The sequence below is a fragment of the Hyperolius riggenbachi genome, chromosome 3 (assembly GCF_040937935.1).
Source record: "Hyperolius riggenbachi isolate aHypRig1 chromosome 3, aHypRig1.pri, whole genome shotgun sequence".
Classification (NCBI taxonomy): Eukaryota; Metazoa; Chordata; class Amphibia; order Anura; family Hyperoliidae; genus Hyperolius; species Hyperolius riggenbachi.
The window spans coordinates 235,363,064-235,385,996 of NC_090648.1; the positions used below are offsets into that span (position 1 = coordinate 235,363,064).

The 22,933-nt window shown below is 45.6% G+C and overlaps 1 protein-coding gene across 1 annotated transcript in view; it reads right to left on the reverse strand.

Moving 5' to 3' along the window:
* Nucleotides 1-22,933, reverse strand: part of NET1 (neuroepithelial cell transforming 1) — a 72,249-nt gene that overhangs the window by 23,944 nt on the left and 25,372 nt on the right. Inside the window, exons 2-3 of the mRNA XM_068275998.1 lie at nucleotides 17,782-17,848; nucleotides 9,930-9,989 (exon numbers count right to left, since the gene is read on the reverse strand). Coding sequence (XP_068132099.1) covers nucleotides 9,930-9,989; nucleotides 17,782-17,848 — 127 coding nt within the window. The remainder of the gene's footprint in view (nucleotides 1-9,929; nucleotides 9,990-17,781; nucleotides 17,849-22,933) is intronic.

Below are 22,933 nucleotides of genomic sequence, written 5' to 3' on the forward strand. Positions count from 1 at the left end.
CTGTCTGCTCCTCAATCAGGCAGTGGTGGCAGTGTATTTACCAGATTTCCAGCGCGAAATCGATATTGTTAGTTTACCGATTGTATATACAATCAGAATTGTACATGTATAGGCACCTCCAACCAATCTTAACCGTTTACTATGCACACAGTGAATTTGCCTCCAGCAGTCTCTAGTGCATGAGACCTGCATGGCAACAGTGGCCTAGTAATACAGGATTGGTGGATGTTTGTCCCATTACATATTGTCAGCAGCTGTGCGACCAATCTTTATGATCAGTCTGTTCACCGTACTTCCTGCATATGCTAACGGGAGCAGATTAGACGGGATTGGCACGCTCTGTCGCCTTTTCTTTCTTCTACCTCTGATGATCCAGCAACCGGTCTCGTTGTCTGTCTGCGCCCGTACTTCCTGCATACGCTAACGGGAGCAGATCTCGACGGGATCGCGGGGCTGGATTGTCACAATCACTATCTTCAGTTCTTCCTCATGCATTTGTAAAACAACTCATTGGAATAATTGACAGACTTACTTTTTGATGCATTCGAAAAAAAAAATGAAACTGCACTGACTGGAGAAGGGACCATGAGTAGTAACGCAGTATGATGCGTTTAGTGTGGTCGTGTAGGTTGACTAATCAGTTACAAACAGATCATACATCTATGGTACACATGCCACACTATTACTGTCACATTCATTATCTGAATATATAAAGCCAATAAATGACCGCAGCTTAAAGTGTACCAGAGCTGGAGTAAAGTAAACGTTTTATACATACCTGGGGCTTTCTCCAGCCCCATGTGCACGGATTGCTCCCACGCCACAGTCTTCTGTACCGGGCCCTGTTACTTCATCCAGTCGCGGCCAGTCTGCACAAGAGAAGTGCGTCCTCTACGTATCCCTCCGGCCGTTGCTGCAGAGATACGCAAAGATCGCACTTCACTTGCGTCAGACTGATGACTAATGATGACGAGTGGACAGTGCACACAGTGTATCAGAGCATCACTGGGGGGGAATAACATAGGCTTTTTTTAATATTTTTCCCAAGAGTTGTTTAATTTAATAGTCATTCTACATGTAAAAAAAATAAAAATAGGCATAAATGCAGAAATATACTATTTGGCGTGTCCAAATTAAAATGATGCCATACATGCCATATCTTGATACTAGTTGTGCGTGTAGCGGACCATTATCACCAGCCTAGGCATCTGTAGCAATTGGATGCGATCGCTAGCGTGCAGTTTGAGGACCCCAGTGCTGTACAGAAACATCACGAGGTAACAGCACAGTGATGCATCTATACAGCGTTGGGTCCTGAACTGTCACCTCCGATCGCCACGGGTGGCGACATTTCAGGTGTCAACAGATTTTAAAGGCAAGTATAGGGAACACAAGGGGTTAAAACGTCAATACAGAAAAGCAAATTATTTTATCTTTTTATTGCGACACTGTCACTCTAATAAACTTGGAAAAAATGTACACTTAGTATTCAAAGTTATTGGATGTGTGCAGGACGCGAGTATCACATCCAGGAACCTACAGGAGCACTAATCAGGACGTGAGACTTATGTCCAAAAACCGTACAGTACACCTGAACTGAGAGGGATATGGACGTTGCCATATTTACTTCCTTTCAAACAATACTAGTTGCTTGGTAGTCCTGCTGCTGATCCTCTGTCAGATCAGGTGCTCTGACCCGATTAGCTGCATGCTTGTTTCAGGTGTATGATGCAAACACTACTGCAGCCAAAGAGATCAGCAAGACGCCAGACAACTGGTATTGGTTAGTAGAACTTAAATATGGCAGCCTCCATATCCCTCTCAGTTCAGGTGTACTATAAAGGACAACTGTAGTGAGAGGGATATGGAGGCTGCCATATTTATTTTATAATTAAACAATACTAGTTGCCTGGTAGCCCTGCTGGTCTATTTGGCTGCAGTTGTTCCCGAATGACACCAGAAACAAGCATGCCACTAATCTTGTCAGATCCGACAATAATGTCAGAAATATCTGATCTGCTGTATGCTTGTTCAGGGTCTATGGCTAAAAGTATAAGAGGCAGAGGATCAGCAGATCAGCCAGGCAACTGGTATTGTTTAGAAGGTAATAAATATGGTAGCCTCCACATACCTCTTGCTACAGTTGTCCTTGAACACGGCTGTTATTAAGCTGCACATGCATTGCACACAATATCTGTGATGTGCACACAAAGGCATGGGCCTATCAGGAGATATCAGAGGCTGTCCATTTGTCAGGGAAGAATCATTCTCTTTACCTTTACCTCCCCGTACATTATTTTTTTTTTTTACATATTCTGTCTGTGACCAAAATATAAAATACAATATTCATATCTAAGTTGGAAAAAGTAATCAATTTAAACACCAGTATCATTAACCACCTTAGCGGTATGGACGAGCTCAGCTCGTCCATCACCGCCGGTGGCTGCCGCTCAGGCCCTGCTGGGCCGATTTGCTCGCTGTAAAAAGCAGCACACGCAGCCGGCACTTTGCCAGCCGCGTGTGCTGCCCGATCGCCGCCACTCTGCGGCGATCCGCCGCGAGCAGCGGCGAAAGAGGGTCCCCCCAGCCGCCTGAGCCCTGCGCAGCCGGAACAAACAGTTCCGGCCAGCGCTGAGGGCTGGATCGGAGGCGGCTGACGTCAGGACGTCGGCTGACGTCCATGACGTCACTCCGCTCGTCGCCATGGCGACGAGCAAAACGAAACAAGGAAGGCCGCTCATTGCGGCCTTCCTTGTTACTGCGGATCGCCGGAGGCGATCAGAAATATTGGTTAGGAGCGCCCTCTAGTGGGCTTTCATGCAGCCAACTTTCAGTTGCGCAGTACTTTCACGCCGGCCGCCGTGATGACGCGAGGCGGCTGGCGTGTGACGTAATCCGCGTCATATGCGGAAGAAGCAGCCCGACACTCGGGAGAGTGTCGCCCGGGCTGCGGCCTGTCAGCCATTCCGGAGCGGGGAGAAGGAGAGGAGCCAGGACGCCGGCGTGGGACCTCCCGACCAGCACTGGGCTGGAGAAAGCCCCTGGTGAGTACAACTTTTATTTTTCAGATGAGCTCGGAGTCCCTTTAAAGACAGTAGGTTTGTTTAGGCTGAAGTTTCCCTTTAAGGATTACCAATATGCAATGTGTATATATATATATATATATAGATATATATACACACACATATACATACATATACATATATAGAGATGTTCACCTCCTTAGCAGTAATCCAGAGTCTGGCTTGGGACGGAAATCTGCAGCTCTGAGTGGTTATCCCAAACCTGATTAAGTTATATGCAGGAACTGCTGCAGATCACTCTCTGGTATGTTTTATTTCTTGTTTTTAATGTCTAAAACCTTGTGAAAAAAAAAATCACAGCTTTTAGACCCTAAATCTGGAAATAATCATAACGCCAGGCAGCATAGCCCCAATGCAAAGCTAATAAGATGGAAGGAGGAGGGCACCCAGTGGGCCCCCTCTGGTCCAGGCATCCCAACCTCTGCATCTCCCCTATTGCTACGCCACTGATCCTAGTGCTGGAAAGTAAAGGTGCATACACACATCAGACTATAGTCTTTGGAAAATGAAAGATCACAGACCAATCTTACCACCCTTCATGTAGTATGAGAGCCATACCTACACAGTCTATTCTATGGAGCTGAACTCCACATCAGAAAAAAAATCTTTGCAAGATGCTGCACACACAGATGCTGTACAGGCACAAAAGATCTGTTCCTGCCAAAAATCCAAATTGCAATGATAGTCTATGAGATCTGCAGATCATCATGCACACATGATTTAACCGACAGTCATCTGCAGATCAGAACCGCCAGGATGGATTTTCAGATCTGCGGATGATTGCTTGATCTGCAGATGAATGTCAGTGAAATCATGTGTGTATGATGATCTGCAGATCTCATAGACAATCATTGCAATTTGCAGGAATGGATTTTTGGCAAGAACAGATCTTTTGCAGATACTGATCTTTTGTGTCTGTACAGCATCTGTGTGCAGCATCTTGCAAAGATTTTTTTCTGATGTGGAGTTCAGCTCCATAGAAAAAGACTGTGTAGAGCAGGGGTTTTAAACTTGCGGCCCGCGGGCCATTTGCGGCCCTCGATACAATATTTTGTGGCCCTCGCCGGCAAAAGCTTCCTTATAGTTCGCTTCAGTGCTCCCAAGTAATCCGCCGCATCCCCGCCGCTAAACGAGGGCTGCAGAGCCCCCAAATCGCCTGGGGGGCAATCCGCCGGCATTTCCTGGAAGGGGCAGAGCTTTCAGCTTCAGCTCTGCCCCTCCTGATGTCAATGAGTGAGAGGGGCGGGCAGAGGCGGCGATGCGCCGCGATTGTGAAATTCCTTATGCGGCCCAGCCTCATCCTGACTTTGCCTCCTGCGGCCCCCCAGGTAAATTGAGTTTGAGACCCCTGGTGTAGAGTATGGCTCTCATACTACATGAAGGGTGGTAAGATTGGTCTGTGATCTTTCATTTTCCAAAGACTATAGTCTGATGTGTGTATGAGCCTTAAGAGTGCTAAACATTTACATGCATCTAGCCAGAGGGAAGTGTGAATCAGCTTCTCAACTGCAAAAATATGCCTAGCGTATCCCGTGTCTTAAAGTCCATCTTCAAACAAAATACCTAAATCTACTACCAGACAGCTTAGTAAAGCACAGTGACCAATGTGAAGAGGGAGTTACTAGCAGAATCTGCAACATGAGTTTTTGGCTGAGTGGCAGAATCAGGAATTCAGATTGCAAAAAGCAGGGAATATACTGCACTCTCTAAAAGGGCAACTAAAAGTAAAGAATGTCTGTTTGCAGCAAGTGCCTCATGACCAGGTACTTTGCCAGTGGTTTGAGACAAGCTACCTATAAACTCGAATATAAACCGAGGTACTTACTTTTTCCTTGAGACACCAGAAAAATTGTTTGACTGGAGTATAAACCTAGGCTGCTACTTTTAACATCCCCATATTGTTTCTCTGGTGGTCTAGTGGACACCTTCCATCTCCAACATAGTGTCCCCCCTGCCTCATCCAGCGTTACCTGGTGTCTAGTGTTCATCCCCTCCTTTCCCCATACAGCGCTCCCTGGTATCCAGTGATCCCCATACAGTGTTCAAGTGTTTAGTGGCCACCCTCCCTCCCCACATCTCCTACTAGCAGAGTAGTGGCAGCAGAGATAGTTTAAGATCTCACTTGATCCAAGGGCACATGACACTGAAACTTTTATTGTGGTTAACCAGCTGAGCGGTCTGGACGAGCTCAGCTCGTCCAACACCGCCAGCGGCTGCCGCTCAGGCCCTGCTGGGCCGATTTTAATGAAATAAAAAGCAGCACACGCAGCCGGCACTTTGCCAGCCGTGTGTGCTGAGTGATCGCCGCCGCTCTGCGGCGATTCGCCGCGAGCAGCGCCGAAAGAGGGTCCCCCCAGCCGCCTGAGCCCAGCGTAGCCGGAACAAAAAGTTCCGGCCAGCGCTAAGGGCTGGATCGGAGGCGGCTGACGTCACGACGTCGGATGACGTCGATGACGTCACTCCGCTCGTCGCTATGGCGACGATATAAGCAAAACAAGGAAGGCCGCTTATTGCGGCCTTCCTTGTTTATTCTGGGCGCCGGAGGCGATCGGAAGATCGCCTCCGGAGCGCCCTCTAGTGGGCTTTCATGCAGCCAACTTTCAGTTGGCTGCATGAAATAGTTTTTTTTTTATTTAAAAAAAACCCTCCCGCAGCCACCCTGGCGATTTAATCAGAACGCCAGGGTGGTTAAAACATTAATGCATCATTGGAGTACTCCCTCTCTCCTAGTGCACTACAGCAACCCAAAGCTGCTGGGAGCAGCACAGTGGTATTGACACTTAGCTTCTATAGTACAGGAGTATTATCTAATACTTCCTAGGAATCTAGCCAGCAGCATGGATCCAATACTCTCCACAACAGTGAGTGCAGGTGTTAGGGGATGAATTGGACTGTAAACACATCAGTGCAATCTCATCCGCCTATGGATCAAGTGAGATATTTTATTCAGGGCTGTGGAGTCGGAGTCGGGCAATTTTGGGTGCCTGGAGTCGGGAAAAAATGCACCGACTCCGACTCCTAATGAATTTGTAACTGTAATTAAAATAGAAAATATGATAAAATGTTCTATTTCTCAGATAATGGTCATTAAAAATAATGTATATATACAGTAATAGCTGTGCTTAGTCCACAAAAATGAAATAAACCAATCAAAATTAGTTACTTGTGCTGCTTCAATAAAGCAGTCCCCGTATTTTTAAAGTCAGATATACATATCTGATTGTGACTGTATATATGATGTGTACACAGGAATCTCTTATATATGTTACGGCCAGAACCCGAAGTCTGGCCACTTCGGGTTCTGGCCGGTCAGAATGCGAAGTGGCCGGCTCATGCGGCCAAAGTAAGAAATGTGTGTGATTATCGGACTTTGGCCGGCCAGAACGCGTTGTGATTTCACCCGGCCGGCCAAGTCCCGAAGTCCCCCTTACTGCCGGCCAGCTGCTCTCCTCTCCCCACCGCCAGAAATCTCAGCTCCCCTCTCCTCCCCCGCTACTCAGACCTCCGATCAGGGCGACCGCACCAGCGAGGCAGAGAGAGGCAGAGCAGCTGCCAGCTCACGCGAGACCCGCAGGACCCGAACACTTCAATGCAGAAGTGTCATTGAACACTTCCGCATATGAAGTGTATGGGTCCGGGCGGGTAGCGAGTGCGCTGCGCTGCTCTGCCTTTCTCCACCTCTCTGGTCGCCCTGATTGGAGGTCTGCAGCAAAGCTCCCCCAGCCCAGCAAATCACCCCCAGCTATGCAAGGCACCCAGCAAAGCCCATAGCCCCCCCCCCCCCCGACCATGCATTTCCAGCCATCAAATACCCCCCAGCCATGCATAGCCCCCCAGCAAAGCACCCACAGCCATGCATAGCCCCCCAGCAAAGCACCCACAGCCATGCATAGCCCCCCAGCAAAGCACCCACAGCCATGCACAGCCCCCCAGCAAAGCACCCCTAGCCACGCACAGCCCCCCAGAAAAGCACCCACAGCCATGCACAGCCCCCCAGAAAAGCACCCACAGCCACGCACAGCCCCCCAGAAAAGCACCCACAGCCACCCACAGCCCCCCAGAAAAGCACCTGCATTTATGCATAGCCCCCCAGCAAAGACACCTCCCCGAAGCCATGCACAGCCCCCCAGCAAAGCACCCCCAGCCATGCATAGCCCCCCAGCAAAGCACCCACAGCCACGCACAGCCCCCCAGAAAAGCACCTGCATTTATGCAAAGCACCCAGCAAAGACACCTCCCCGAAGCCATGCACAGCCCCCCAGCAAAGCACCCCCAGCCATGCACAGCCCCCGAGCAAAGCACCCCCAGCCATGCACAGCCCCCCAGCAAAGCACCCACAGCCATGCAAAGTGCCCAGCAAAGCACCCAGAAAAGCCCCCTTCATCTATGACTAATCACCACTGTAATTTGATCTCTCCCCTGTGTCACCTGACTGCCACAGCAGAGCAGCTAATTTAAAAGCACAGGATGTTATCAATATGTCTGCTCCCAAGAAAGCAGGATGTAGACACACTGCCGATTTATTGCAGGATTTGTATCAGCTGTAACTAAGAAATGCTTTTCTTTAAAAAGATTATTATGCTGCATCTTTCAGAGCAGAGAGGAAGTTCCGAGTGCCATTCACGGTGCTGGACAGGACCCAGGATGTTCTGGGATTTGTGCGTTTTGGACTTTGGCCGACTGACTTTGGCCGTTTCTAGAACTGGCCGGCCAATGTCAGAAATTCCCAGCATTTTGGACTTTGGCCGACGTCAAATCGGCCAGTTCTAGAAACGGCCGGCCAATTCTAGAATTGGCCGATTTCTGGTTTTGGCCATAACATATACACTAAATAACATCTATGCTGTAAGTATAAAGCCTGATGTGTAGCTGTGTCACTAATAGAGATGGTCAACGAGATGGAAATAATTCTGCATTGATGCTGATTTATGCAAATATATGCACTCCCTTTGCTGATGAAATCAAATAATTTGATATGTTATTAAAATTTGGTTTGGTGACTACAAATTAAAGGGTAACTGAGACGGATGAAAAGTAAAGTTTTATACATACCTGGGGCTTCCTCCAGCCCCCTTCAGGCTAATCAGTCCCTCACTGTCTTCCACCACCCGGATCTTCTGCTATGAGTCCTGGTAATTCAGCCAGTCAGCGCTGTCAGGCCGCATGCCGCTCCCACAGCCAGGAACATTCTGCACCTGCGCAATAGTGCTGCACAGGTGTAGTATGCTCCTGGCGGCGGAGTGTGTGCATGCGCACTACGCCTGACTGGCTCAAGTACCTGGATTCATAGCAGAAGATCCAGGTGGTGGAGGAGGACAACGAGGGACTGATTATCCTGAAGGAGGCTGGAGGAAGCCCCAGGTATGTATAAAACTAATTTCATCTGTCTCAGGTTTACTTTGTTACACAGTAGTACTATACTCTACATATGCACTCCCCACAGAGCTGCAGGGAATCCACTGAGAATGCTGTGCACATTGAACACAGAGGTGTTGTCTGTTTACAATCTCCTCATTCCCTGCAGAGTACCTGCACATCATTCTTACATGTACCCACACTTACATTGCCTAGGGCCTGATAGATGTTCTTTGTTCCGGTTTGTACCTTTTACAAGTACTCTTACCAAGGACTAGTTTTAGTCTAAAGGGAATAAATATAGTAGTCTACATATCCTTCTCACTTCAGTTGTCTTGTAAAATTCCTAAGCGTTGGCAATTAAGAGACGAATTTCATGTTACATACTTTTAATCAACAAAATTGTAATATGCAAATTAGAGGAGTCAGAGTCGTGGAGTCGGAGTAATCCTAAACTGAGGAGTCGGAGTCGGTGGATTTTTGGACCGACTCCACAGCCCTGATTTTATTTATTGTAAGTGCCAACATATTACGCAGCACTAGTTCTTGAACAACCTCTGCTGCCATTACTCTGCTATTAAGGGAAGCCGGGAGGGATGGCAGCTACTAGACTAGACCACAAGAGAGCACCTTATTAGTGGAGGCGCCATTAGACACCAGGTAACGCTGTATGGGGGGGGGGGGGGGGGGGAGAGAGAGAGGAAAGAAGTCAGGTCCCCTAAAACCAAGTTTATTTACACTATATGGGCTTAATTGGGAACCCTTCTACTAGTAAAAAAAAATACAGGATTAAAAAAAAAAAAAAAAAAAAAACAACACACACACACACACACACACACACCTGGTTAGAATATATAATGAATTGTATGTGTAGTAGGATAATGAATACAACATTAGTAGCAAAGAAAAGGGTCTCATTTTTATTTCAGTTACGGTATATAGCTTTTTAATATTTTTTTTTATAGCTTTGCATCAAAATGTCACAGTTGCAGTTTTAAACCACACTGTCTTTTAAGCTATACAACAAAGCAGAAATAATGACCCTTTGAACTTTCCTGCATTTCAACCTTATCTCAAGCTGTCTCTCACTGTTTGGCTGTTTAAGTGCTCCAGAAAACAGGAATGTATTTGACCCAAATGGGTCAAATAGCTCAGAGAAGCTCTTTTGCAAAGAGAACTGAAGTTTTCAACTCCTTCTGTACTGTAAAACAATATGAGCCTCTTCTCTTTGCTACTAATGTTCTACTTCTTTTGTGCTACACATACAATTCATTATCTCACAAGTTTATTTTAGTTTCAGGTTTGTTTTAATTAAATGTTTCATTGCAAACATAAGGGCGGTACCAACAATATGTCAGAAAACATTTTGGGCCTAAACTTTGTTATGCTTTCCATGAGCCCAGAGGAAGTAGTGTGTTTAACAAAGTAGCTATGTATTTTGGTAACCTGACCCAAACAACCTTCACTATAATGTACAGAAGGCCTTGTTACCTTGAGATCAAAGCTACACAGGCTCAAAGTGTCATCATCCTTTTCTCTGCGTTTCCTTTTCTGAAAAGAAAAATCAGAAAGGTACACATTATACATCAACCTTAAAGCGGACCCAAACCAAACATCTTTTTAATTCAAAGTATTTAGTTGCACCACTCTGAAACATACAAAGATAAATAAACACCCCTTCAAGCCTATGAGCATTTCAGTGCATGCTTTTCACCCTTCTCTTTGCATAACTAGGGTTATATAAGAGGCCTCCATTAGCAATTCCTCCTTTGCCGGACACCATCTACTCCACCAGTTGGCCGGATTCTGTCCCGGGAATATGAAAGGAAGGGAGGGGTTTCTCCAATAAATATAAAATATTTTATATTTGTCATCATGCAGCTAAAAAAAGGCTGCTATTTATTATTATAAATTTAGAAAATAGATTTTATTTCTGAAATCTTGCATTTTTAATTTGGGTCCACTTTAAAAAGCAAAAATGCAGCCAAAGCAAGTTGAGTCTTAACAACCATGCCTAGGTAATAGGTATGAAATATGTAGTACTTACTGCGCTCACCGTAAGGCGCTGGGCCCGTTAGCAGATACAGCCGTGTGTATCTCCAACACTGATTGCCTGAGGAGGCGGGCGTTTGACCCGTGAAGCGCGTTGCATACCTGGAGGTTTTATAATAAATTATATTATATTGTATATATTAGTGACTCATTGGCTGGTCCTTGTATACTTGAGGGTGGTTCCCACCAACCGACCTCCTTTTGAACTGATTTTGAAACGGTTTTATTCTATTTTGGCGCCTCTGTTACTACATATTTCATACCTGATCCAGTCCACCCTTGGTGGAGGGGTGTATCCCCAACTTTTTCCTGTCTACAGAGAGCGACTTCTTAATACCTGAGTGGGGTCAGGCTATAATTCTACCCACCTGTACATCCAGTGGTTGCCTTTGTGGTAACCCAGACTTGTGAGTATAATACTTGTCTACGTATCATTGTGCTCGATTTACTGTGATATACTACACTATATTGGCCTCTCGGTTTCTATTCTTTGTATTTTTCCATGCCTAGGTAATAAACAGACTTATTTACTACGCAGTTGTTGCAGGTACTAAGAAAACCTACAATTGCAGACCAGTTAAAAAAAAAAAAAAAAAAAAAAAAAAAATAGTCACACAATAGACGTCTAGCACTGCTTTGCAGACATGGGAGCATAGCAAGTCCCAATACGCAAGACTAAACATGTCTGTTAAACCAATTGCAGGAGCACATCTGACTTCACTTGAGACATGTAAAGGAGCAAGTAAATTCTTTTCTCTAGTTGACACATCACTAAAATATAGTATTACAAAGGGCTCCAGCTGTTTCTGCCTCATTTTGCCTGGGGAATAAGGCAGTCAAAGGGAGGGGAACAGATCTATGATAAAATATATTAAAAATGGCCAACAGTGATACAAAACTTTTAGGGGGTGACACCACTTACGTGGCCACACGGTTTTCTATTATGTGTCCACACCCATGCAATCAGTAGCGCAGGCCATGCTACGGACACTTTCTGGCCTATTTTTAGTTGAGACTGCGTTTGTGACCCCTAAGACAGTTCACCTGGTCCTCTACCACAGAATGAATGGAAAAACAGAAGCAAGCTAATCCAAGCTTTGAGATTTATTAAAATGCAATTATTTTGTCATAGACTTACAAACCAATAACACATTTGTCTCACCAAAATACTACATATGGTAGTTTTCTGTAATAAATGTATAAGGGCCCATTCACACTTAAAAACACAAGCGATTTGCATTATGTTTTCTGCGGGTGATTTTTCCTCGATAAACGCAGAAAAGTCACTGGACAAATTTGCGGTTTTGGAGCGATCGCGATTACCGGTTCTATACATGCTAATGGCAATCGCTCCAAAATTGCCTGAAATCTGTTGCAGGTAACGCATTTGCGATTAGCGATAATTGCAAAACGCCCGCATCAGTGACAACACTGCCATAGGCTATATTAGCACTAGCGTTTTTAAAAACGCTTGCTATTAGAGGGAATCGCGAAATTCCCGCTTAATTGTGAATGAGCCCTTAAAGGGAAGGTTCAGGGACTATGAAAAATAAAAATCCACTTACCTGGGGCTTCCTCCAGCCCGTGGCAGGCAGGAGGTGCCCTCGGCGCTGCTCCGCAGGCTCCCGGTGGCCGACCCGACCAGGTCAAGCTTCCTCTGCACTCCATTCTGCGTTTCACGCCGGCGCGCTGACGTCATCGGACGTCCTCCGGGCTGTACTGCGCAGGCTCAGTAGTTCTAAGCCTGCGCAGTACAGCCCAGAGGACGTCCGATGACGTCAGCACGCCGGCGTGAAACGCAGAATGGAGCGCAGAAGAAGCCCGAGCTGGCCAGGTCGGGTCGGCCACCGGGAGCCTGCGGAGCAGCGCCGAGGGCACCTCCTGCCTGCCACGGGCTGGAGGAAGGTAAGTGGATAGCGGTAGCGATTCGGCCGGCGTTATCATTGCACTCTATGGCAGAGTTTCCCCGCACTATTCGCCTGCGGGGAAACTCTGCGGATTCGCTGCGTTTTCAGCTCAAATGGAAACGCGCCCTCAAGCAGAAGTTTGATAGTGCCTACCTCAACCTATCAGTCACTGACTGCACTGAAAACTTGGCACTGGTTTTCCACTTCATGCAAAGCTCACATTTATTGAGCTTATTACTGAGGGGCAGTCACAGCGCCTCACAGATGCATTCTGGGAATGAAATGCAAGCTAAGTTCTAGCTTAGGGCAGAAATGCTTTCTGATCTGCACGTTAGGAATTTCAGGCTACTTTCCCACCAAGACGTTGCGTTTTAGGGGACGTTATGGTCACATAACGTGCCCCTAACGCAACGCATGGTGGTGTTGAAGTTGGACGTCAGATTGAGCTGCGTTATGCGGCTCTCAAAGCAGCCGCTCCAGGTTAGTGATAGAAAGTCCGGATCTTTTTAAGGATTGGATCATTTGAATCGGATCATTAAAAAGATCAGGATCTTTGAACCAAATCATTTGAATCATTTTACTTGGGAAGCAGACTGGGTGAAATGACTAGCAGGACAGGACTTTCCCTGCACTGTACATTCTGTATGTTGCTGTTTCTTCCAGACAGACATCCACTGTGAACCGAATCTTTCATTGTGATAATCCGGATGATTCGACTCACAAAAAAGATCCGGATCAAATGAACAATTTGTTCATGATCCGGACAAAACTACGAGTCTCACCACGAGTCACCACAGTGCAGTGAATATTAGCCATGTGGCTGGCCGCGAAGGAGGAGGGGAGACGACCTCCTCCTCCAACATTACTGAGCATGTGCAAGCAGTCTAACGCTGCTTAGCCAAGTATAACGTACAGCATGCAGCACTTTGTTTAAACGTGCTGCGTTACTATGTAACGCAACGTGTGCACTGTGAACAGATTGATTGATTTTACAGTGCTGTGAGTTAGGCTGCGTTACTGGCTGCTGTAACGTGGGACTTTAACGTCCCACTGTGAAACCAGCCTCAGAGTAGCATTTCCCTGAATACATCAATGAAGTACATCCTGTGATAATCAGTCAAGTCTAAAAATGAAAATATTATTCCCCCCCCCACCCCCCTTTTCAATGATTAAAGTGTAATGGGTGCCCTCATGTGATACAGCTAAATATTGTGATGTTGATATTTGATCTTAGATTCACCTTCAAGCAAAAAGGTGAATTTAATTTAAAGTGGAATTGGGCAACATACATATATATATATATATATATATATATATATATATAAATATATATATAAAAAAAGACAGGTGAGGATATAAACTCAGCCCATCCTTTTTAGTTTGTGGTTAGTACAGTTTCCATGCAGATTTGATCACCATTTCCCTCTTTTCACCACTTGCACAAACCACATCATGATTAAGGCAAATATTCCTCCTAAAGGTGCTTACCACTTTATTTTTTTTCGATTAGATAATGTAGTTCGATTATTCCATTAGATCGAATATAAAGATGTTTCCAGTATGTCCGATCAGATTTTTCTCTAACAAAATGGGATAATCATTCGAATTTCTTGATCGTAAAAAAAAAAAAAATATTTTCAACTTTCATGCGATCATTTAGATTGAATAAATGGGAAAAATCGAACATTTTTATTGTATCGTGTATGGGCACTATAAGAGCAGGGCTGTGGAGTCGGGCAATTTTGGGTGCCTGGAGTCGAAGTCGGGAAAAAATGCACCGACTCCTAATGAATTTGTAACTGTAATTAAAATAGAAAATATGATAAAATGTTCCATTTCTCTAATAGTCATTAAAAATAATGTATATATACAGTAATAGCTGTGCTTCGTCCACAAAAATGAAATAAACCAATCAAAATTAGTAACTTGTGCTGCTTCAATAAAGCAGTCCCCGAATTTTTAAGGTCAGATATACATATCTGATTGTGACTGTATATATGATGTGTACACAGGAATCTCTTATATATACTAAATAACATCTATGCTGTAAGAATAAAGCCTGATGTGTAGCTGTGTCACTAATAGAGATGGTCAATGAGATGGAAATAATTCTGCACTGATGCTGATTTATGCAAATGTATGCACTCCCTTTGCTGATGAAATCAAATAATTTGATATGTTAAAATTTGGTTTGGTGACAACAAATTAAAGGGTAACTGAGACGGATGTAAAGTAAAGTTTTATACATACCTGGGGCTTTCTCCAGCCCCCTTCAGGCTAATCAGTCCCTCGCTGTCCTCCACCACCCGGTTCTTCTGATATGAGTCCTGGTAATTCAGCCAGTCAGCGCTGTCCGGCCGCATGCCGCTCCCACAGCCAGTAACATTCTGCACCTGCGCAATAGTGCTGCACAGGTGTAGTATGCTCCTGGCGGCGGAGTGTGTGCATGCGCACTACGCCCGACTGGCTCAAGTACCTGGACTCATAGCAGAAGATCCAGGTGGTGGAGGAGGACAACGAGGGACGGATTATCCTGAAGGCGGCTGGAGGAAGCCCCAGGTTTGTATAAAACTTTAATTTCATCTGTCTCAGGTTTACTTTGTTACACAGTAGTACTATACTCTACATATGCACTCCCCACAGAGCTGCAGGGACTCCACTGAGAATGCTGTGCACATTGAACACAGAGGTGTTGTCTGTCAGCCATAAACCTTGTTCAGATTGTGCATGAAGAATGTGTAATAGAGGAAGAATCTCCTCATTCCCCTGCAGAGTACCTGCACATCATTCTTACATGTACCCACACTTACATTGCCTAGGGCCTGATAGATGTTCTTTGTTCCGGTTTGTACCTTTTACAAGTACTCTTACCAAGGACTAGTTTTAGTCTAAAGGGAATAAATATAGTAGTCTACATATCCTTCTCACTTCAGTTGTCTTGTAAAATTCCTAAGCGTTGGCAGTTAAGAGACGAATTTCATGTTACATACTTTTAATCAACAAATTTGTAATATGCAAATTAGAGGAGTCGGAGAGTCGGAGTCGGTGGAATCCTAAACTGAGGAGTCGGAATCTGGATTTTTGGACCGACTCCACAGCCCTGTATAAGAGTGATTATGGAGGCTGCCATGTTATTTTCCTTTTAAGCAATACCAGTGGCCTGGCTCTCCTGCTGATTCTCTGCCTCTAACACTTTCAGCCATACTCCCTGAACAAGCATATGCAGATTATATAATTGACAATATTGTCCGATCGGACAAGATTAGCTGCATGCTTGTTTCAGGTGTGTGATTCAGACACTACTACAGCCAAATAGATCAGCAGGGCTGCCAGGCAACTGGTATTGCTCAAAAGGAAATAAATATGGCATCCTCCATATCACTCTCACCTCAGGTTCACTCTGGGAAAGCAAGGGTGGCAGCTTTGTTCAACAGAGATGCTTAACCTCGCACCCCTCCCAGAATTCCGTTTATTTGCAGTGACAGCACATGGTGGTTATGGTAGATTGTGAGTGAAAAGATGTGAACCAGATTTGCAGATCATTTTGACATATCTTTTTATAAGAAATAAAAGTATATTTCAGATCAGTGGACACAAATGTAAAAATGTAGCTGCAAAGTACAGCTGTAATGTGTGATAAAACACACTATGCAGACAACATACTTGGCATCCCTTTGACCGAGCAAAGATTCCCAAATCAGAACTAGTTTCCCCATTTTGGGATATAGTAAATGACCATTGTAGTCAGGATTGCCAAGAAGGTGAAATAATGCTGATGCAGGGAGGGAGAGGAACAGCAGCTGCCACTGTGAGTCACATGCACAAGAATCTGGAGGAAGCCGACCTGGAGCAATCCATCCCAAGTGATCAAACAATCCTGGCAACGTACAAGACACAATAAATCAGCAGAGGCTAAACTGACAGACCAATGCAAGGAACACACAACACAAATTTCTGGCAGATGTACCTGTCGGATCGATTTTTTCCAACATGTCCGATCTCAATTTCGATCAATTTTCCGATCAATTTCCACAGAAGTGAACGGAAAATCGACTGAAATTCAGATCGAACATGTTGGGGGGGGGGGGGGGGGGGGGGGGGGATTGTATTGTGTGTACCTAGCATTACACTCTCCTCCTCTCCATGGATAAAGCAGGCTAGATGAGGGAGATTTCATGGCTGACAACTGCTTGTAAAATGGATAGAACATGCATATAAAATGGGCATATAGGTATATGGCTCACCTGTTGGCTAGTAATGCTTGTTTGAATGTTTGCAGTGTAAGAGATAAACCATATGTAAAAAGTGTAGTTACCACTGTTTTACATGATGGAAACTAAGGAGGCCTGCAAGCTCCAGAAAGGCTGGTGGGAACTCATGAGGTATACACTACTCTTCCACTAGGGCTGGGGGAGGACTGCTGAGGCTGTTTCATCACACTGCCGGTAAACCAGGCAATAAGTGCAATACTTTTTTTTAAACATGTGGAGGACGATTTTTTTCAATTCTACTATAATACATCCAGCTACTAGTGGATGTATCTGCCCATTTGGGACAGTTTTTGGAAAGTCAGATTTATAGCCTAGTTACAGCACTTGCAAAATAAGTCAAGCTCTATACCCAGATGTAATATGCACATTTATAGGAATCATGAAGAACAAGATTATTTTCTGACTACACTTAAGTTCAAGAACTGAACTATCAGGATAAACACATGGGCATAAAAAAAATAATCTTTCCTGATCGCTTCAGGTGACATGTTTTCCTCACTTGGTGCACAAATAACCTGTTCAGCTAAACAAGCCATTCTGTACTGTGGAGAGGTTAAGGCAGAGACCAAGCAAGGGGCGTCTGCTGCAGATCATACATGGGGAGGCTGCCAGTGTTGGAGGTAGAGGTGTGTGTGTGTGCGTGTGGTGTTTCAGAGGACACAAAGTCACCCAGCGCTAGGGTAAGTGGGAAGAATAATGCTTCCTCCAGCCCCATAAGCACGGATGCATTCCTGGCTGCCCTCCCGCTTGCCTCCGCTACGCAGCAATCAGCTCAGGTATTCAGCTCAGTGACGTCAGCAGGAGACCTTCTGCGCATGGGTGGACCTTCTGCGCAAGCACAGAAGACCCCGGCTGATGTCACTCAGACTGACCGGAATAACGGAGCTGACTGCGGCTTAACTGAGGCACGAGGGAGGACAGCGAGGCATGCATCCATGCTTATGGGGCTGGAGGAGGCCCTGGGTAAGTAAAAAAAAAAAAAAAAAAAATTTAAAATCTGTCATCTCTGAGTCTCTTTAAACAAGCACAAAAGAAAAGTGTGGCTGAAATTAAGCCTACTGTATTACATATTTGTATGTATACATGCCAATACAGTATTCCCACAGTACTCACCAGAGTAAAATCCCATTGTGGCCCAGGGGTCAAGAAAGTAAAAGAACTTCCCCTTCTTAGAGAATGCCTGAAAAAGAACAGCAGCAGCAGCTTAGTATAGGAATTCTGGACTTATAATTATCAGTACAAGCTATACACCATTTGCTTCACCAACAGTGCACGTGTATGACCTCTTTAGAGCTACAAAGTTAAACTGATGGCGCTGCTGCCTACCGTTACATGGCAGGGTCCGCACAGCACAATAATCACAGAGTTCTCAATCATTCTACGAAAGTAGTAACGGGAAGGGGGAGGAGTTTGAGTTTAACACTGCACTCCAACGTTGATGGTAAAAGGGTGAATGGCATCTTTTTTCAAGGGGCACAAGTATAGTACTTGCATCTGTATGTACAGCTATCTTAACAAGGCACATAGGCACTCCAGGTAGCCTTCCTTTAATTTAATCTAGGTGCATTCCTGATATCTACTTTTACAAAAGAAAAAAAAAAAAAAAAAAAAAAAAAAAAAAAAAAACTTTGCATATGGTTTATAGTAAGTACCATGCTGTGGATTGAAATAATTGAATGTGTACTAACTGGATCTCTCCTCTTATCTCAAATTTGCACTGTATAACTAGTTTACTGGGGATTGTAAATAGTAACAGGATATTTAAAGCTCATTTCCTTGATACAATATAGTGAAAAGTGTAGCTGGTGCATTTTCAATGAATGTTCATCGGAAAACATGGGCAAGGTATACTCCACAATGCAAATGTTTTCAAATAAAAAAGGTAGTTGAAGAAACAGCTGAATTCGGAAGATCCCACTCCTTAACCGGCTCAGGACTGCATATAGCAGATTCTACACCTCAAATCGCAGCCCTTCAACTCTGATGCAGTGTCGAGTTGATGTCACCCAGACTTCTGTGGTCCTGAGCCAATCAGTTGTGCGTGTGGCAGCCAATTCGGCTGTCATGTGAAAGCTGAACTTCTTTTCTATCAGTAAGGAGCCAGTTTCATTGGCTCCTTACCAGGTGATCACTGTGAACCCGTGATCATAAACGAAAGTATGGAAGAAGAAAAGAGAAGGAAAAGAAAAAAAAAAAACACCCCAAAAAGAAAAAAAAAAAAAAAAAAACCTAAAACGAAAAACACCACACTTTTGGTCCTTAAAGCGGAACTGTAGATACAAATGTAACACATTGTTTCACTTACCTGGGGCTTCTGCAAGCCCCCAGCAGCTGTACTGTCCCGCGCCGAGTCTCCATGAATCTCCGTTCCTGCTCCTCGACTTGTAAGTCAATGCCAGCGCAGCCCTGCCAAGCGTATCCTTTCTTCGCGTTCCCCCTCTGCAATAGCGGGGAACGCGAAGAAAGGATATGTGTGGTCAGAGTTGCACAGGCGCAGTGGCCTGGCGGCGAAACCGAAAGTAGCTGGCGGTGGGAGAACGGAGGCTCGTCGAGGAGCGGCGCAGGACAGGACGGCTGCTGGGAGCTTGGTGAAGCCCCAGGTAAGTGAAAATGTGTTTAAATTTGTATCTTCAGTTCCGCTTTAAAGTGTGAAGCTGAATCAAAGAAAACATTTTATCCATACCTGGGGCTTCCCTCCAGCCCCATCCGCTCGGATTGCTCCCATACCGCCATCCTCTGCTGTCTGCAGCTCCGGTACCAGGTCACATCATGGGAGTGATCCGAGCGGATGGGGCTATAGGAAGCCCCAGGTATGCATCAAACTTTATTTGATTCAGCTCTGGTTTCCTTTAAGGGGCCAGAGCCTGTCAGTACTAAATGATTTAATTTTATGTCTGTGCACATTTTAAGTATATATTTGTTACTAGTTTAACCCTGATATACTAGTAACAGATTCCAGAGTTAAAGGGAACCAAAGTTCAGAGGGATATGGAGGCGGATATGTTGGTTTATTTTTAAAGAATGCAGATTGCCTGGCTGTCTTGCTGATCCTCTGCCTGTAATACTTTAAGCCATAAACCCAGAACAAGCATACAGATCAGATGCCTATGACAAATCTGATAAGATTTGCTGCATTCTTGTGTCAGGTATGCGATTTAAGGAACATACACACGTCTGATTTTCACAAAGTCGCAGTAGAGCGGCCCGACGGAGATTGGCTATTTTTGCCCATCTCCGTGGGAAAAGCGGATACTGCGCCAGCGCTGGAGCCAAAAGGTAAATATTTACATCTCCGCCGCTCCGGGAGGATTTTCTCTGCTGCCGTGGGGCCGAGGAGGACGACGGGGAAAGCTTTAATAAGATCCGGATGCTTCCCCCACCCGAGGCGAGTACCCCCCAGGGGAGGTTTTTTTATTACAGATTTTTTTTTAAAGAAAATAAGTATGGCAGCTTCCACAGATCTCTCACCTTGGGTTTCTTTTAACCTCCCAGGTGTACAATCTTTGCGGACATGCCTCCGCGGGAGGGAAATTTTTGTTTTAAACGTCAGTGTTCTCCCCAGGTTCTTTTATTCGGGTGCTCCACCCGGCTAGTTTTGGTGAGCACCCGGCAGCCATCGGCTCACCTCTTTCTATGCTGTAAGCAGAGTTGCACACAGACGCACTGGCCCTGCATTCTCTCACCTTGCCCCACCCGGCTACTTTTTCATGCCACCCGGCTACTTTTTCACGCCACCCAGCTGGAAAAAAATTCTGGGGAGAACACTCAATGTGTTTTAAATAATGTAGCTAGCACTAGGCTAGCTAAACATGTGCGCGATCCCACGAGAACCGCAACTTCCCCGAACAGCTGTCGTCGCTAAGGCAACGATCGACATGACATCTTCGACGCCATGCGCAGTCCCGATCCTCCCCATAGCGACACCTGGAGGCTATTGGAGAGGCTGCGCCATCGCAGGTTCCGGGGGGAGGTATGTATAAGGGCGGTGGCGATCGGGGGACACATGTAGCTAGCCAAGTGCTAGCTACATGATGTAAAACTATTTTTATTTTTTTTTAAAAACACCCGGGGCCATGTGATCCTCTGCGGTGGTTAAGGCCCGGTTCAGTGGAGAGAAGGGCTTGGCATTAGTTCTCGTCATTTGGTAAACACGTTGCATTTTGACCTCCCCTGCAGGGGGACACGGATAAGCCAAGACATTGCTTGAGCGACGAACGCCAAATGTGAACCATTACTAAAGGTAGAAACTAGACAGCTTCTAGTTTCAGGGCCCTTTCACACCGGGGCAGTGCAGTATTTTTACCGCACCCCACCGCCGGGCAATAAAAGTCTATGGAGACTTTCATACTTTGGCGGTACGGCGCAATCCCCGCAGGTCCAAAACTACATTAACGTTGCGGTGATCCGTTGCTGCGATCGGCCCGGAAGTCATGTTAGCCTATGGCGACACATGGATTTTTTTTTGTAAATTACCGGCACGTTGTTGATGTGTGCATGTGCAGAAGCGTATTTCAACAATACACTTCTGCATACCCGAAGCAGGAAGTGACGGCAAGCGCATGTCAATTCCTGCATGGCCGGTGGCCAGACAGGGAACACTGCACAATAGCGCGGTGTTCCCTGAAGGCTTGTTATTGATGGTGCAATGCGTCGGACACGACACACACCGCATCGCTAATGCTGGTTTTCAGTCTGAAACTAGCCTCAAAGAGCTGGGGGGCCATCTACTGCTTCCTTGCCGGTGCCACCCATCAGGTGGTGGCTACAGAATATAAACAAACAAAAGTTTCAGATCAGACATCCCCTGGTGCCTGAGGGCACAGCTAAAGACTACTCCATCGAAAAAAAAAAGGAAGCAGTTAAAATCTGACAGAACCAAGAGGTTTTGGACAAGTCCATCTCCTTATGGGGGATTCTCAGGGTATTCTTTGTTTTCAAAAGCATTTCCTGAATGAGGAGATGGACTAGTCCAAAACCTGTCGGTTCTGTCAGACTTTGACTGCTAATTTTTTATAAATAACATAACAGATATATAAAAGTGGTTGATATTTAAAGAAAACCTAAACCCTCCCCCAAAAATGAGTTTCATTTACCTGGGGCTTCTACCAGCCCCCTGCGGAGATTAACACATACATTGTCCGCGATAGCTTTCTGCACCAGCGGGAATACGTGCAAAGGAACGCATGGTGGCCCACCGACAGTCGGCAAAAACTAAAACTAGCTGGCGGCGGGGGACCGGAGCAGCAGTGAGTGACTACGAGGGCACAGGATGGCTGCACGGAGCTGGTAGAAGTGAAACTTTTGGGGGGGGGGGGGGGGGGGGTGGAATGTTTAAGTTTCCTTTAAAGGGACACTTAAGTCAAACAAAAAAAATGAGTTTTACTCACCTAGGGCTTCCAATAGCCCCCTGCAGCTGTCCAGTGCCCTCGCCGTCTCCCTCCGATCCTCCTGGCCCCGCCGGCAGCCACTTCCTGTTTCGGTGACAGGAGCTGACAGGCTGGGGACGCGAGTGATTCTTTGCGTTCCCAGACACATTAGCACCCTCTATGCTGCTATATGGTCTATGTTATATGCTATAGCAGCATAGATGGCGCTATTGTGGCCAGGAACGCGAAGAATTACTCGCGTCCCCAGCCTGTCAGCTCCTGTCACCGAAACAGGAAGTGGCTGCCGGCGGGGCCAGGAGGATCGGAGGGAGACGGCGAGGGCACTGGACAGCTGCAGGGGGCTATTGGAAGCCCCAGGTGAGTAAAACTCATTTTTTCTTTTTTGACTTAAAGTGAACCAGAGACGAAGCACCCTTGTGTATTTTACCATTGAAATCAGTGGGAACATTAGAGAAAACATTTACCATGCTCTCTGTTCCATCCTCACTGCTAAAAGTGTCTGTTATCTAGCTGAGATAAGAATCCCGGACTGAGCATTGATTCTGGCTTTGCTATAATGACTCAGCTATAATGATTCCTGAGCAAAGCCAGCAGGGGGCAGGCTTGGACTTGAAGACAGCAAAGAACACAGTCTCAGCTATAATTATTCTGTAGCAAAGCCAGACCGACTGCTTAGTCGGGATTCTTATCTTAGAGGTGATAACAGGCAAATTAAACAGAGAACAATGTAACAAAGAGCAGATTAGGTGTTTACTGTCATGTTCCCACTGATTTATAAGGTAAAATACATGAGGTTGCTTCATCTCTGGTTCTCTTTAAGTGTCCCTTTAAGGAAAACATGAATTAGGCATTCATCAAAAGTGTTCATTTATAGTGCA